This window comes from Lissotriton vulgaris, chromosome 1_1 (genome assembly GCF_964263255.1).
Source record: "Lissotriton vulgaris chromosome 1_1, aLisVul1.2, whole genome shotgun sequence".
NCBI classification, from domain to species: domain Eukaryota; kingdom Metazoa; phylum Chordata; class Amphibia; order Caudata; family Salamandridae; genus Lissotriton; species Lissotriton vulgaris.
In genome coordinates, this window is record NC_141685.1 from 1413111812 (window position 1) to 1413126908 (window position 15097).

Below are 15097 nucleotides of genomic sequence, written 5' to 3' on the forward strand. Positions count from 1 at the left end.
CTGTGAGGGCATGCATTTTGAGGTGCGGGCTACAACGAGGCCCATTGGTAGGGAGGCACTTGTTGAGTGTGCTGTGGCGCAGCTTGTGGAGATAGGCGGGCGAGGCCGCTGGTGACTCGGACATACATTGCAGCCTGGCCATATCTACATTCCCGACACCTCAAACGGTGGAGACGCTCGCTGAACGGCCCTTGCTTGAGACTGCTGGTTAATACGCTCCAATAGGGGCAAGCCAGATACCAGGCAGCCCCGCATACATTTTGATAAGAAAACTGCCAAGCATGCGGAGACCGATGGAGGGCATCAGGACCCTGCGGGCGAGGCTGGATCTGTGCAGTTGCCAGAAAACGATATACGCACTTTGTTCAAGGAATTGAAAACCAGTCTCCAGGGCATAGATTCCGAGATGAACACCCTAGCAGAACGCATGGATAGGATCATGCAACGGGTTGAAAAACAGTTAGGGCGAATGGGGGTACTAGAAACGAGAGTTACTGAAACGGAAGATGGGCAGACCGAGTTGGAAAAAAAAATTGAAGGGCTTGGACAGAGTGCTGGAGGTGATACAACAGAAGAATGAAGATTTAGAAGCGAGATCCCGTAGGAATCACCTGCGTATCACGGGGATTGCGGAGACGACAAATATCCAGAACATGGGAAAATACATAGAAACAATGATGAAAGACCTCTTTGGACCGGAACTCTCCACAATGTTCCTCATTGAAAGGGCACATAGATCGCTGGGTCCGAGGCCGGACCGGGGGCGCCGGCGAGATCAATCATAGCAAGAGTGCGCAATTACAAAGACCGCGACACGATACTCCGACTAGCTAGAGAAAAGGGTGACATCCAGTACCAAGGCAATAACATTACTCTGTACCCTGACTTCACGCTGCAAGTCTAAGCGGCTCGCAGGAAATTTATCCCGGCGAAGAAAATATTTCAACAAGTCGGTATGAAACATGCATTGATATACCCGGCTAAATTGCGAATACAAGGAGCTGGTAAACCTACCTTTTTTACGGATGCCAAAGCAGCATTAATGTATGCCAAACAACTAGTGAAGGAATAGAGGAAGCGGAAGGTGTCAGGGGACGAACAAACAGACACCAGACTGAGTGACAATGATTGAACATGAACTGGGGGGTTCCTAAAGTACAATTATGTTGTGCTTATGGTGAACCACTAACTGGAGGAGGACAGCTCATCGGTAAGGGGAATGAGGTTGTCGCAATGAAGAACGTAATCTACACTTGCATAAATAGTTGACTTTCCATGTAATGATGTGCTATAGGTATATGATGTAAAATTCCTATTCTTTGGGTGGGATAATATATGCTCGGCCACCCTTCCTTAAGCGCAGGGGTGTTGGCCAGCGGCCCCACGCACCCAATGGGATGATTCCCTTGTATTGGTTACATTAGGTTGACTGTTTTTTGTTGGGGGTAAGGGGGGAAGGTGATACACAACCTAATTGGGGGTTGGTGTGGATGGTGGGGGAAGGTTGTTTGTTTTATCGTCCAAGCTGAAGCATGACCAGTACACAAAGAGGTGGAGGGGATGATAGGCTGCTGCACACTCGGGGGTGTGCAGTACTAAAATCATATGACACTTCTGAGCGATTCGTAGGCACTAGCACAGTACCACGGTGGGAGGTCCGACAAATAGATACCATAGGCCCGGCACGCTACTGATTGATGACAACTGATTCACCTAGTTTGGCCAACGTAAAGTGCATCACGTGGAATGTCAGAGATCTGAATGACCGTAGAAAAATGAGGCTAATCCACTACTACCTTACCAGACACGGGGTCGATATTTGCTTCCTACAAGAGACGCATCTAACTGATTGTTAGAAGGTGATTCTGACACTAGGGGCCGCACGGTTTTATCGCTTTTTGAGCACCTAATTGTTGAGCTTTTACTGTGGGGGAGCCTCCTAATCTGGGACTCACCCACTCATAATGAAGGCGACTGCAAGGAGATTTTACTTGTGTCCCCCTGGCTTGTCCAGGCGGCTGCGCATCAGCTGGTGTATGGGCACCGGGCTGGTTACATGCAGACACATGTGTACATGCGTGTGCACACGTGTAGGGCTGCGCAGGGGAGATTCCTAGCGTGCGCAGTCCAGGAGCAGGTACAAATTGAATGGTGTGGCAGGACCTATGCAGAATTGGGTGGTGACATGGAATAGGCTTTATACCCTGGGAAGGAACATGCCAGGGAAAGTCAGTGTGTTTTACTGTGTTTTCACTTCATTATTCCCCTATGGGGATGTGGGGCCCATGGCTAAAATGACTTCCAAAAGGCCTACCGATTTCAGACATGCACTAAAGTCTATTGTAGAGTAGGTGAAAATAAGTATTCTGGAGAGTCCAAAGTCATATTTGTACTGCTTTTGGGTCATACAGAACTGTCATATTTCTCTGAGCCAGCCATGACCAGACCCGGGCTGAGGGTTGACCTCAGCTGGATGGATTGATAACCTTTCTTCCACAAGCTAACGCCTCCTCTCCACAAAGAAAACAATGGGTGGGGCTACAGGTTCATCCATTAGCAGCAGTCACTGGGTGCCAGGCACCAGGCTGCACCAAGAAGGAAAGGCAGTGAGGGGGGAAGGAGTTGGGTTTCAGAGGCCATGTGGCCAGAGACAATGGAGGACTCCATTTCGAACAAACCCAGAGGCTGGACAAGAAGGAGGGAGCAGGGGCAGGGAAGTGATGTGTCATTGTTTGATAGGACCCACAGAGACTTTCTGCCAGCCCCCTACTTAACTTTTAAAAAGTACTTGCACAGGAAGAGAAGCTCTCTCTGGGGTGTGGTCTGCTGAGGTGGAAGGTGCTGGAGCCTGGCAATGGGCAGTGGGAAGGAGAGACCCCCTGACTCTCACCCATATTCAGCAATAGTTTCATCCCAGACAGGACTCAAAACATAATACATACATATGGCGATAGAAACCACTGTAGATGAGAGAGTTGTTTATCCGTGGTCAATATGTCTCTTGGAGACCCAGAGGGTGAAGGAGTGCTCCCAGTGGCTGGGGGGCACCGCCAGGAGCAAGAAGACGCCAAAATGGGGCAGATCGGACCTCCAGGGGCTGAGATATGGCCCCCAGAAGGTGAGCGACCTATGACCTGTGGCCCCCTGACAGCGAAGCGCGTAAGGCTCCGCCGCCGGTCCAGAAAAGGCCCCCGGGATGGATCAGGTCCCTGGGGCTGCCCCCACCCGAAGTAAAGCCAGGGAGCGCCGTCGCGCTCCCCGTGAAGACTGCCCTCCAACGTGGAGAGCCTGCATGGTCCCGGGTGGGACCGGGGCCCTGGACAAGGAAGGAGGAGCCAGGGGCACGGGTGGGACCAGGCCCCTGACCAAAGCGCGGAGCGGCGGGGTGTGGGCTCCCTGCGCCGCATACCCTTACCCAGGGGTCCGGGTGGGACCGGGCCCCCCACCGAGGCCCCAGGAAGCGGTGAAGCGGAGCCGCTCATCTATTATTCAGCAGCAGGAGCTCGAAGCGCCCCATAATGCCTTGCAAGGCATGGGGAATGGATTGTTTTTGGTGTTTTGGTGGCCCCCAGAGAAGGGGAGTCACCCTTGAGTGAGTGTGAAAAGGTGCAGGGGGGGCTGCTGGAGAAGCGCAGTCTCGCCCCAGCACAAAGCTAACTCCCACCCTAAGTGTCTTGAGGATTTAAGAGGAATAACCCCTCAACGCTCAGCGGCGATTGCATCACCTCCTAGGCTGGAACTTTTGTTCTACAGCTGGATGTTCATTGAGAAGTGCATCAAAGATTGAAGGGCTGAGTTGGAGATGTCTCAAGAAGGGCATCCCCATGAGAATTAATGGTGTAATTGCACTGAAATGCATTTATTAATGGTTATTTCTTTAGAGGGACTGATGTTCAATGTGATGTACTGGTGTAAGGTGATGTCGCAAGCAAAGTGGAATTAAGTGGCTAGACACTCCTGCTAGGGTGTCTGATGGTATTTACAATTTAATCCTGTGATCATCTGTGATGCCTTTAGGGGCTGTAATTGCAATGCATTTTTAATGATATCCAAATGTGCTGAGTACTGTCATTCTAAAGTGGGCATAAACATGTAGTCTTGCTGCTGCGCTTAGGTGAAGACCCCAGACTGTTAGCCCTTAAGATGTAGAGGAGTATACATTAGGGTCAGTAGGAGTTGCTTGGTCATTGGCAGACACACTATACGATCAAAGACAGTGAAGGGAGATACATCATACTGCAGGGGACGTTGTGTCAAACAGCTGTGGCTTTGGTAAATACATATGGACCGAATGCGGACAGCCCAGATTTCTTCCGCCAAATAGGACAACTGTTACAGACATTAGGTCATATGGCTATCATGTGGGGGGAGATTTTAATGCTGTACTGTTGCTGTATGCCAATAGGCAGGGAACATCCAGGGTGCACCATCCACAGGCAGCTGTGATGTTACACACCATAATAGAGGACATACAATTAGTCGACTCCTGGAGAGCATTTTAGCGAGGGAGGGGACATGTGTGACACCATCGCAACGCGTGGTCGAGATTAGATTTTTGGCTGGTCTCTAAGGACATGCATGCCTGGTTACTAGATGCCGCACATCTGCCCCGTACCATCTCAGATCATGCGCCTGTGCAGCTGCGACTGAGCGTCCCTCCTGCATATGCCGAGCCTTTCAAGTGGCATTTTCCATTAACCGCTTTATTAGACTTGGTCTTTCGGGAAGGGCTGAGGGAAAAGGACTTAGAATATTTCGAGCTTAATGAGGGCTTGGTGGACTCACTTGGGACTTTGTGGGAGGCATTTAAGGAAGTAATACAGGGCCTATGCATGGCGCTCAAGTCTGGAGTGTTGAAGGACATCCGTAACACCTTACAGAGATTGGAACGGGAGATAGGGGACCTAGAAAATTCACATCCACTAGACCCAGCTCCTGAAACGGTAGCACAGATATGGACCAAGTTGACAGCATTTCAAGAGGAGGCAGAGAGGGAAACGAAGTACCTATCTAAGTACGCACAAGCTAGGCGCTATGGGGAAAGTGACAGACCAGGGAAAACGTTGGCGGGGTTGCTACGCAAGCTCCGAGGAGCAGAGGACATAACTGAACTGCGCTCGGAAGACGGGGGCTCGGTGAGAGCACCACCAGATATTCTACATGAAATGAAACGCTTCTATGGACATTTGTATACCTCACACACAGACCCAGCTCAAGCCGCCATAAATGAATATTTGGATGACGTGGCTCTGGCATGGTTTAATAACGGCGCCAGGGAATATATGGAGCTGCCAATAACGACAGTAGATATAAGTCAAGTAATAAATAGCATGCCAACTGATAAGGCCCCGGGGGCAGACGGCCTGGCGGCGGCCTTTTACAAAGAATACGCCGAGATCGTGGCCCCCGGCTGCTCCAGGTTTTTCTTGAGGCGATGGAAACCGGTATACTTCCCCCAATGCTTCGCGAGGCTACCATCATCACTATACTGAAGCCTGGCAAGGACCCGACTGCTCCGGATTCGTATCGTCCATTGTCATTGATAAATTTGGACGCCAAAATATATGCCAAATCAGGCTTTATACCGGGGCGCTTCACTGCGCATAATTTGAGAATGCTTTTTAGTACATTACATTACTTAGCCTCCCATGTACTGGCCGTCGCGGCACTGCTAGATGCTACAAAAGTGGTTGACTCGTTAGAGTGGAAATTCCTCTTTACTTTATTGAACCGCATGGGCCTCTGCCCTATATTCATTAAGCAAATCCGACTATTGTATACAAACCCAGTAGAACAAGTTAGTTAATGGACAGATATCTGACCCCATTGTTATCAAGAGGGGGACAAGGCAGGGCTGCCCACTGTCGCCGTTGTTGTTCGTTATAGCCACGGAGCCGTTGGCCGCTAAGCTTCGGTAGCATCACACGCAGAGGAGCATAGGCTTTACCACAAGGGACATTTTAATTTCTATGTATGCGGATGACATGACGATATATTTGACAAATCCTAATGACAGGATTAGGGATTCAGATGAATTTGTCCAAATCAGTGCTGATGCCGCTAACGGATGATACGGCCCCTTTCAATATGGAATTTCCGATACAGTGGGCAGATGAGGCGACAAGATATTTACGCATTTGGATGAGCATATCGCTGCAGGAAATATGGGTAGCGAATGATGGCCGCCTGATAGACTGGCTGGAATGCAAACTACGTAGGTGTTAAGGACTGCCGCTGTCCCTGATGGGATTAATAACCATAACAAAAATGGTTATACTACCTAAACTACTTTACTTATTTGTGAATATTCCCATGCGCCTAATCGCGCATTTATTTAAGCGACTACGATCTGCAGTACTAGAATTAATCTGGGCGGGAAAGCAACCCAGGGTATCCTGGAAGGTCCTGACTCTGCCATTCACACAAGGAGGGCTAGGCGCTCCAGATTTGGAATTATACGCCTACAGTGCGCAGGCGGAATGTCTGCATTACTGGCACCACCCCACACCATTTCAGCCTCATGTGGCGATAGAAATAGATAAGGTTGCCCCTCTGCCAGTGAAAATGGCTGTGTGTGCCCAGTACAAACGACCCCATGTAGAAATAGACACGCTAGAGACGATTAGATGGGCGTGGAGGGGTATAGTCAAGAGAGCGCAACAGGTATTAATGTACACGCCATCCATGTCCACAGGAGATAACCCATTGATTGGGCCCGTAATGGACAACGCAATTAAGATACGAGCTAGAGCGCACAAACTGGAGACAGGGGGTGATCTTTTCCCGAATGGGGAATTTTTGACTATGTCGCACATGTGTGGTACACAGGCGCCTACGGCCTCTGATATGCTACTGTATTATCAGCTCAGCGCAGCGTGCAAGGCCAAATTTGCCGAGTTCCCTGCTGAGCCTCCCACCCTATCAGCAGCGGAGAATGTTTTGAATAATTCGTCCCCCTGCAAACTAACTACACGCATATATAGCAGGACACAGAAAGATCACCCAGTAATTAGTACAACGTCTAGAGAGGACTGGGAGAGGGAGGCTGACCTGACCGTAACGGAAAAACAATGGAACTTTTGCTGCTCCCAGCTGGAACAACTGTCGCCAAATTACAGGCTATGACTAATTCACTTTTTATTTTTTTGCACAGACTTTACCGCACGCCGTAGCAGCTTCAACGCATGGGGTTTCGCCCAGAAGCGAGGTGCTGGAGGTGTGGAGTGCAGGAAGCCTCCTTTGCCCACCTCGCATGGGCCTGTGGACCTGTAGCGGCCTATTGGGCTACAATACTAACGCACATAGGGCATATAATAAATGGCGTGATACCAGAAACACCAATGGTGGCGCTGCTGCGATATGTAAAGGACGTCCCGCAAGCGAACCGAAAGCTCACGGCCGTGTTGCTGTTGCTGGCTAAGCGGCAGGCAGCAATACATTGGAAGAAAACGGCACCTCCCAAAATGGCAGGATGGATAAAAGCAGTCACTTATTGCAGAGATCAGTTTTCCACTTTCTGGGAATTAATGCCCATCAGATCGCGGGCGACAGACATTTGGGAGCCATTCGCAGGTTGGCTAAGGTTGGGAGGAGGAGACTTGTACGGAAACAATCCACTTGGGGCGGTTCGTGATGTGTTTGATTGTATGATGAGTAGGGTAGAAGATCAATATAAAGGCTAAAATGGTATATGACATGCTTGATACCACCATGGTTTGGTTAACCGCGGTATAAATGTGCAGGTCAGAATTGCAAATTAGTTATAGGTGCCCAAGATTACACACGGAATTGCTTGGAAGAGTGTGTGGGGGGGGGGGGGGGGGGAAGGGGGGTTAAGGTAGTTTAAAGTGTAAATATGTGACAGTGTTATTAAATCTATGGCAAGAAACACATGCTGGACAGATTGGTGAATATGTACGTAGACAATGCCTGCCCGCTGGGTTGTTGGCCAATAGAGCGGTGTAAAGTGCACTGAAATGCATAGGCACCCGACCTCTGGGTTGTGGCACAAAGACTGTGTAAGTTCCGGAATATGCAATAAAACTTGTTTTAAAATAAAAATAAAAAAGATCAGGGGTCTCCAAGGTGGGTCCAGGAGATATGGATCTAAGGTTTTTCCAATAATCACATAGAGTACCTTTACAATGTATCTGAATGTACCTCATTTGGATAGTCAGCAATTCTTCTAAAAATTTGACCAGAATTCAGTTATCGTGGACCACAGTTGGATACCCATTTTCTAGATAATGACTTTAAAAACATATTCCAATTATTCCTTCCAGGAACAGTTTTTACATCTGAAAACAAGGATCTCTGGGGTCACGAAAACTAAACGCATGTTTCAGGGAGCTCCTTTTCAAAATTCTCATAGCACAAATATTTTTGAATAGCGAAGCAACAATTGTGCAGAAAAGTTTTTAAAATGCCTCCACAGAACCCTGGTAAAATACTAAAAGATGTGAAAGGGCCGACACAGCAAGAGCAAATGGTGCCAGTGGCAACTTCCTGAAACGGTCATTCACATTAAGCCTCCTGGAATGTACCCTGCTGTTCCTCCTGGAATGTGCCCTGCTGTTCCTTCGTGGCACGGGAATATTTGTCCAGAAATGTGTAAAGAACATATTTAAAAAGTAAGCGGCTTTATAAAGTGAGGAAGGTGAGCTGGTTTAATCTCGGAATGTATTTAAAAGAAATCTCAGGATAAAGTGAAAAAAAAGACAATGAACACACGTGAAAAGATGAACAACCCATTCACACAAGGCTCACTAAAAAAAGTAAAGTTAACAAAGCATAGAAACAACAAAAGAGAAAAAGGCATTTAGCTTAATATTATTATTTGTAGCTCATGAGCAAGTCTTCTCTTTCAGCTTCCCCTTCCATTTTTAGTGCAGCATTTATATGGCACTTCCTACTCTTATGTGAGAGTATCTGTCATACCTTAAGCCAAGTAGAAGGCATCATTCTTCATTTCACCTGCCAGTTTCCCCAAATGTAGCACCGTTTTACATGGGGAATATTAGAAATGATTGAGCATGAAACCTGGAGGCTTTTTCTGCCAGTTACGATGTAATACTTTGCTGGGGTTAACTCGTCATTTTCTGCCTCTGCATAGTTTGTCTTGTGTCACTGGTCTAGTGTTGAATATGTTTTAACCCTTTGCATGCTTCGGACAGCCCCCGGCCGCCATGCGTCAAGGTGGGCGTGTGGGGAGGGCAGCCGGGGGTCGTCGAATCCCGCCCACTATTTAAATCACTCGCCTAGGGCATAAATGTGCGCAGCACGCAAGGGGTTAAACCCTAATGCCCTCAATTCTGGAAGTCAGGTGGCTCCTATCTTGGTTCTAGTTCGAGAAAGATCAGGGGATCTTCAGGGGATTTTTATTTTTCCTTTTACCCTCCTCCTTTCTTCTTCTCTTCTTTGCTGATGAAAATCCTAAAATTATAAACAGCTTTAGTATTGTCTAAATGGTTTAATATCTGTGTTGACTCAAATGGCATTTTGCAGTAATAATTCCTATGTGTGTGTGCCTACATTCCAAAAAAGCAGATTAAACACAAGAAGTAAATTTAGAAAATCTCCAATCTTCCCATTAAAGTGTCTATTATATATTTGTTGGTTAATTAATAAAAAATAAAAAAAATCCTGTTTAAGTATTTGTTTGATGTATGCCGGTTTTAATATTTCTGTGCATTTTGTGTGGTTCAAATCATAGAAATTGCTGTGGACAGGGTCTCCACCCACAAGCAGTTTTTCACTTGTGTCTTCAGAAGGTCAAAGGATTAAGAACCTCTGATCTGGTCTGGTCTCTTAACCATACACATTAGAACACCAGAGTCGCTGGTTTACAAAGCACAGAACAGAGATGATCTGAGGGGGCAAGAATATTTTACAAATCTATTAACAATGATGAGAACGTTTAATGGCCAAGTTAATTTGCAAGTTGTGTATCGATCAACTAGTGTGATACTTCCTTCCACAGCTATAAGTTCTCATTAAAAACAGAGTTTAATGGTACCATCGACACTATAGGTTGAGAAACTTATGAAACAGGTAAGAATATTTGTAAATTGAGAAAATGCTCATCCCGTTCTGGTGCACTGTAGGAAACTGGGCTTTTTTTTGCACTTATTACCACACTTCCGGCCCCTTTTTAGCTACTAGATACTGATTTTCAACTCTGACAGTGCACTGAGGCTGGCTAACCAGACCTCAGTCAGTGCTCCTTCCCCAAAACAAGATGTAGTCTAATTATGCTACAGTTGCCTTAGGACTTTAACAATTCTGTAAGTCCCTAGTAAATGGTACCTCAGGTGCATAGGGCCTGGGTGTTAAAAAGGGTCCCAAAGGGCTGGAGGATCTTTTATGCCACCCTAAGGGGCCAGCACACACATTCCACAAAGACGCCCATTGCAGGCTGCGTGACATGGTGCAAACCATGAGTGATAATATGACACTCCTGTGTGTCATGCCAAAGAAACTGCTCGACCACACTACCACAAAAGTGAGCATTTGGGGTGTCATTTGTGCCTCTGTAATTCCGTTGGGGTTTACACAGTGTACCTCTTTTTAATCAACTATATAAAGAGCCAGCTTCGTATATGCACCAGAAAAAAAGACTACCACCAAACACTTTTAAATGCTGAAGATTCATCATAACACTGGCAAAGAAAAACGTATAGAATTGTTTGATCCATGCAAATGGGGACAAAAAAGAACAAGTGGTTGCTTACTTCGGCAGTCCTGCCTCAGAGCATCGCCGTAATATCCAAGTTTACAATAACTGCAATCCTGGCCCTCTGTGTGGTAAAGGCACTTCAGGCACATTCCGGAAAGCTTGTCGCAGGCCTCTGGATCAGTCATGTCAATGTTGTTGTTACACTGGCAACGCTGGCAGATACCTCCAACCTCAAGCAGGTTTCCATAATACCCAGAGTCACATTCATCGCATCGGACTCCTATAAAATGAAAGTACAAGACAATAAGTCGTTGCTTCACACAAATAATGAATCTTCAAATGGGCAGAAAAACACTATCCCGAAAATCCTGCAATTAATATGTCTAGTTTCAAACGTGCCTTAGAATGAATGCATGAATCAAAAAATAACTATCCTGGTGAGGGAATTTTTCTTTCTGTTGTCCCCTTCTTTTTTGTTCAGCCATTGTATTTATTTTGTGCATTTTTTATTAATCGTTTTTTCTTTCTGGCGTAGCTTTCCATGTCCCCCTTTCACATTTTCCTTTCTCTTTTTTCCACGTTCACCCATCTCCATAACTCATTCGTTCTTCTGTCCTTTCTTCTTTTTAACAGTATTTTTTTTCTATTTTCCTGCCTTTTTTTAGCAATTCTATTATTTTGTATTCAAACTTATGAATGTTTCAAGGCTGCAACATTACAAAAACCACATAACACGAGGTCAGCGTCCAATTTTTTGCAGCACTCCATAAAACGTGGGAGTGAAAATATTCTGTGTTGAACTTACACATTCTATCAAGTCCACGCAAGTTTATATTTTATGCTATTTGTATTTATAGGACATGTATTGCACTAATGGGATAGCCTTGCAGCGGCAAATACAGTCGAACATGCATACATGCAAACTAAGATATGTATGCTCAGCGGAAAAATGGGTATTATTTTCAGCATATATTCCACTTCTCATCCAGTACTACGAACAGAAAAAAATGAAACCCTCTTGAAATAAATGTAAATATTCAAGCTAGTTGCCTTGGGTTTCAAAATAATGTTTTATTATCAAGTATCCTGGTCTAGCATTTACTTAAAGTTGGAGACATCGCCATAAGGGAGGCAATTGTTCTAAAGCCTTGAGCACTCTGCATTATCTAAAAGATAGCCAGCCTGGGAGCACAGCACTGTCTGGCTCCCCAAGAGACTTTCTCTAGGAAATGCTTTCTTGCATTTGCGTCAGCACTTTAATATCTGTAAACAAGCAATGCATGCCTTATCGTGTAATGTTGGACCCTAACTTTGCATTAGTTGCCAACTATACACGATGGAGAATGTGCGGTTTACACAAAAAGCCTCATACGTTTTTCTTTCTGTGACTAATACATAGGTATGCAGCGCGCAGTTGTGGTCCTTAAGTCTTTTTTATTTGCTGTAGTCAAAAAAGATTTAGTGGACTAGCTGAAAGACTCCATAGGAATTTTAACTGTAGCCAATAAAGTAGGGAAAGAAAAACTTGCAGGTCCCCATAACTAATATTTAACTATTTTTATTGCTGGTTTGTATTGTTATTTGTACAGCGATTTATGGGCACTAGTATGGCTCTGTAGGGCCTTGTACGTGCTCAAGATTTATTTAAAATAGTATCAGATGGAAATTTTTATAATCTTATTAACAAATTGATCCACATGGCCATAGCTTTGGGAAATGTGAAAAGCAGCTTTTTTAAGATGCTGCAGAGATCAATGAGAGTGACTACCACAGAACCAGTTGTTGGAAAGTAAAACACACTTCAATCCTCTTGTAGTATGCAGGTATGGCTGAGTGTATTTATGTACTATGTGTATAGGACAAACCTAGCCCAAAGGTACTATACACACTCAAATGCAAGCATAGAGTTATTAGAGAGGTAGCTGGGTTCCCAGAGCAGAAGTGTATTGTTAATGTGTGTAATTAAGTGTGCGTTTTCAGCTCTTGCATTGGGGTGGTCCTGATGGATGGGGGACTGTTCCATCTCCAGAGTGCAAAGGTGGAAAAAGCCTGCTATCTTGATTTTTCATTTTCACACTTCTTAATCACCAGAATGATTGTATCCTGACAGAGCCGAGAAATGCGGGAATACCAGGGATGAAGAGCGTGTCTGCGGGATAAATAGAGGTGTTGGTCGTAATGGATTTGTAAATGATGCATCTGGTTTTGAAGATAGTGTGGAATGGCACGCGGAGCCAATGAAGTTGCATCACGATGGGGGTGATGTGTATTTCTTCAGGCTCTGAATGAGCTGTGCTATTGTCTGGATGACATTAAGAAGTGGCATTCCAGAGTCCGGAAGGAAATTGAGCAAGGCATTATCACCACACAGATTAAGAGTATATGGGCTTGAACAGCACTTCTGAAGTTTATTTCGGATTTAAATGGTCTCAATTTCTTTAGAAAAGAAGGCTGGTACCGGGCTGTCTTTGATTTTTGGTAATGTGCCTCTTGCATTTGAGGTCCTGGGTGAATAAAGGTGATTTAGCATTTAGAGAAATTTGGGGTTGGAAGCAGTCAAGGTTAATGACTGAGGCGGGTGTGCGCTGTTTTTTGCTGTTTGTTCTTGGCAATTAACCAATTCTGTCTTGGTGAGGTTGAGCTTCAGAGGAAATTGCTGGATGTCCAGGTCAGGATGAGGTCCAGCTTCTGTTTGGGGCATTGGATGTCTGGAGCAGAGGAGCCTTTCAAGTAGAGTTGCGCTTGATAGGCATATTGGTGAATCTTGATACTATTATCTATGTGAATAGCCCCATATGAAACCCTGGTTCACTCTGCAGGGGCCTTGAGGTGTCCATGTGAGCAAACAGGTTTTGGGTGTAAAAGTAGGAGGAGAACCAGCGAAGGTGAAGGCCATTTGAAACACCATAATGTGGATGAGGGTGGGATAGTTGCCTATGTCTATCAGTATCAGGAGGTGAGGTAGGGCCATCTTCATCTATGGTCAGAAGGGCATTGTCTGCGATGTGTAAGGCAGAGATCTCCATGCTTCAGCATGCCCAGAAAGCCAGGCTGGTAGTCATGCAGAAGATGCTTACCACTGATGTGATCTTGGAGTTGAGCATGGAGTGCTTTTTCGATGATCTTGCCAATGAAGGGTAGGTGAGAGATGGGCCAATATCTGGCAAGGTCTAAAGTAGGATTCTTTAGGAGTAGAAGGGTCGGACCGGTCTTGAGCATTTCGGGGAAGATACCTTAAGTGAGGAATTGATAGTGGTGAACACAAGGGCAAGAGCTTCGCCGGAAAGCACTTTGATGAAGGACAAGTGCTAGACATTGTTTTCACAGGAATTGGTGAGAGCTTTTGAAAGATGGACATTGCAGGATTCTACTAGAAGATGTGAGTGTGAAAGGAGAAGTGAACTTGGGGTTTTCAATGTGCCGTCAGATTTTCTATATTTTTTCACTGCCCAAGAGGTTGGTTGCCTTTTACCGGTCTATGGAGTGCGGGATAAAAGGTTCAGGAAGAGGCTTGATGCAGTGTTTGCTTATCTTGAAGTTCATTCTGTTTCCATTGGTGGCTTCCATGATGGTGTTGGTATGGTCCTTTGCTTCGTCTGATGTGCTGACATGTGTCTATTATGCAGAGGTACTGCAAGATCACAAGGTGATTGGGAGTTCCATTTTTCTTTCTCGTATACAGATGGAGCATTTATTGTCAGTGAGGTATTTAGAGTACCAGGTTGCTGAAGGTTTTGGCTTGTACTTGCATGTTTTAGTTAGAGTGTGGATGTTGGTATAACTTTAAAGAAAGTGTTGAAGTCATTTAGAAGGGTATTGATGTAAGAATGCTGGAAGTTGAGAGATGAGTTGAAGGATTAGGATATCGATGGAGTAGTCTTAAAAGCAGTTGAAAGTTTGGTCTTGTATTTTTATTTGGCATCAGTGTGTTGGTAGGACACTAGCAGGGAGCTATGGATAACAAAGTGGTTAGTCTCTTACATAGGTATGGTTGGTTTGCATTTGATTGTTGGTAAATGGTTAGAAGAGAATGTCAAGTATTTAGCCTTTGGAGTGTGTTGATTCGGTTATGTTCTGTACCACACTGAGTGTTCCAATAAGGTTTTCAAAAATATTTTTAGCTTTAGTTCTCTGGGAGGTTGATGTCACCCAAGAGGGCCATGTGGGCATATCAAATGGATGCCGTGATCAGCGAAGTCATCAATGAATTCCTTATTCTGCCAAAGAATTGTGGTGAGATTTAAAAGGTTTTGCAGAGTTGAGTTAAGCAATCAGAAAACTTAAAAATTATGACCATTTCATCATCCAAACATTTCCAAATCTGTTATTCAGTTCAGATTTTTTGTAAAGAGTTTTAGTAGATAACGGAGGAATAAATAGTTTTCCATAAAATGCTTACACTTCCTGGTTGGTGGAAGATAT

The 15097-nt window shown here is 45.3% G+C and overlaps 1 protein-coding gene across 1 annotated transcript in view; it reads right to left on the bottom strand.

The window, feature by feature from the left end:
• LOC147750619 (laminin subunit beta-1-like) overlaps positions 1-15097 on the bottom strand; it is a 308945-nt gene that overhangs the window by 129066 nt on the left and 164782 nt on the right. Inside the window, exon 21 of the mRNA XM_086967210.1 lies at positions 10731-10955. Within this exon, the coding sequence (XP_086823336.1) occupies positions 10731-10955 (225 nt within the window). The remainder of the gene's footprint in view (positions 1-10730; positions 10956-15097) is intronic.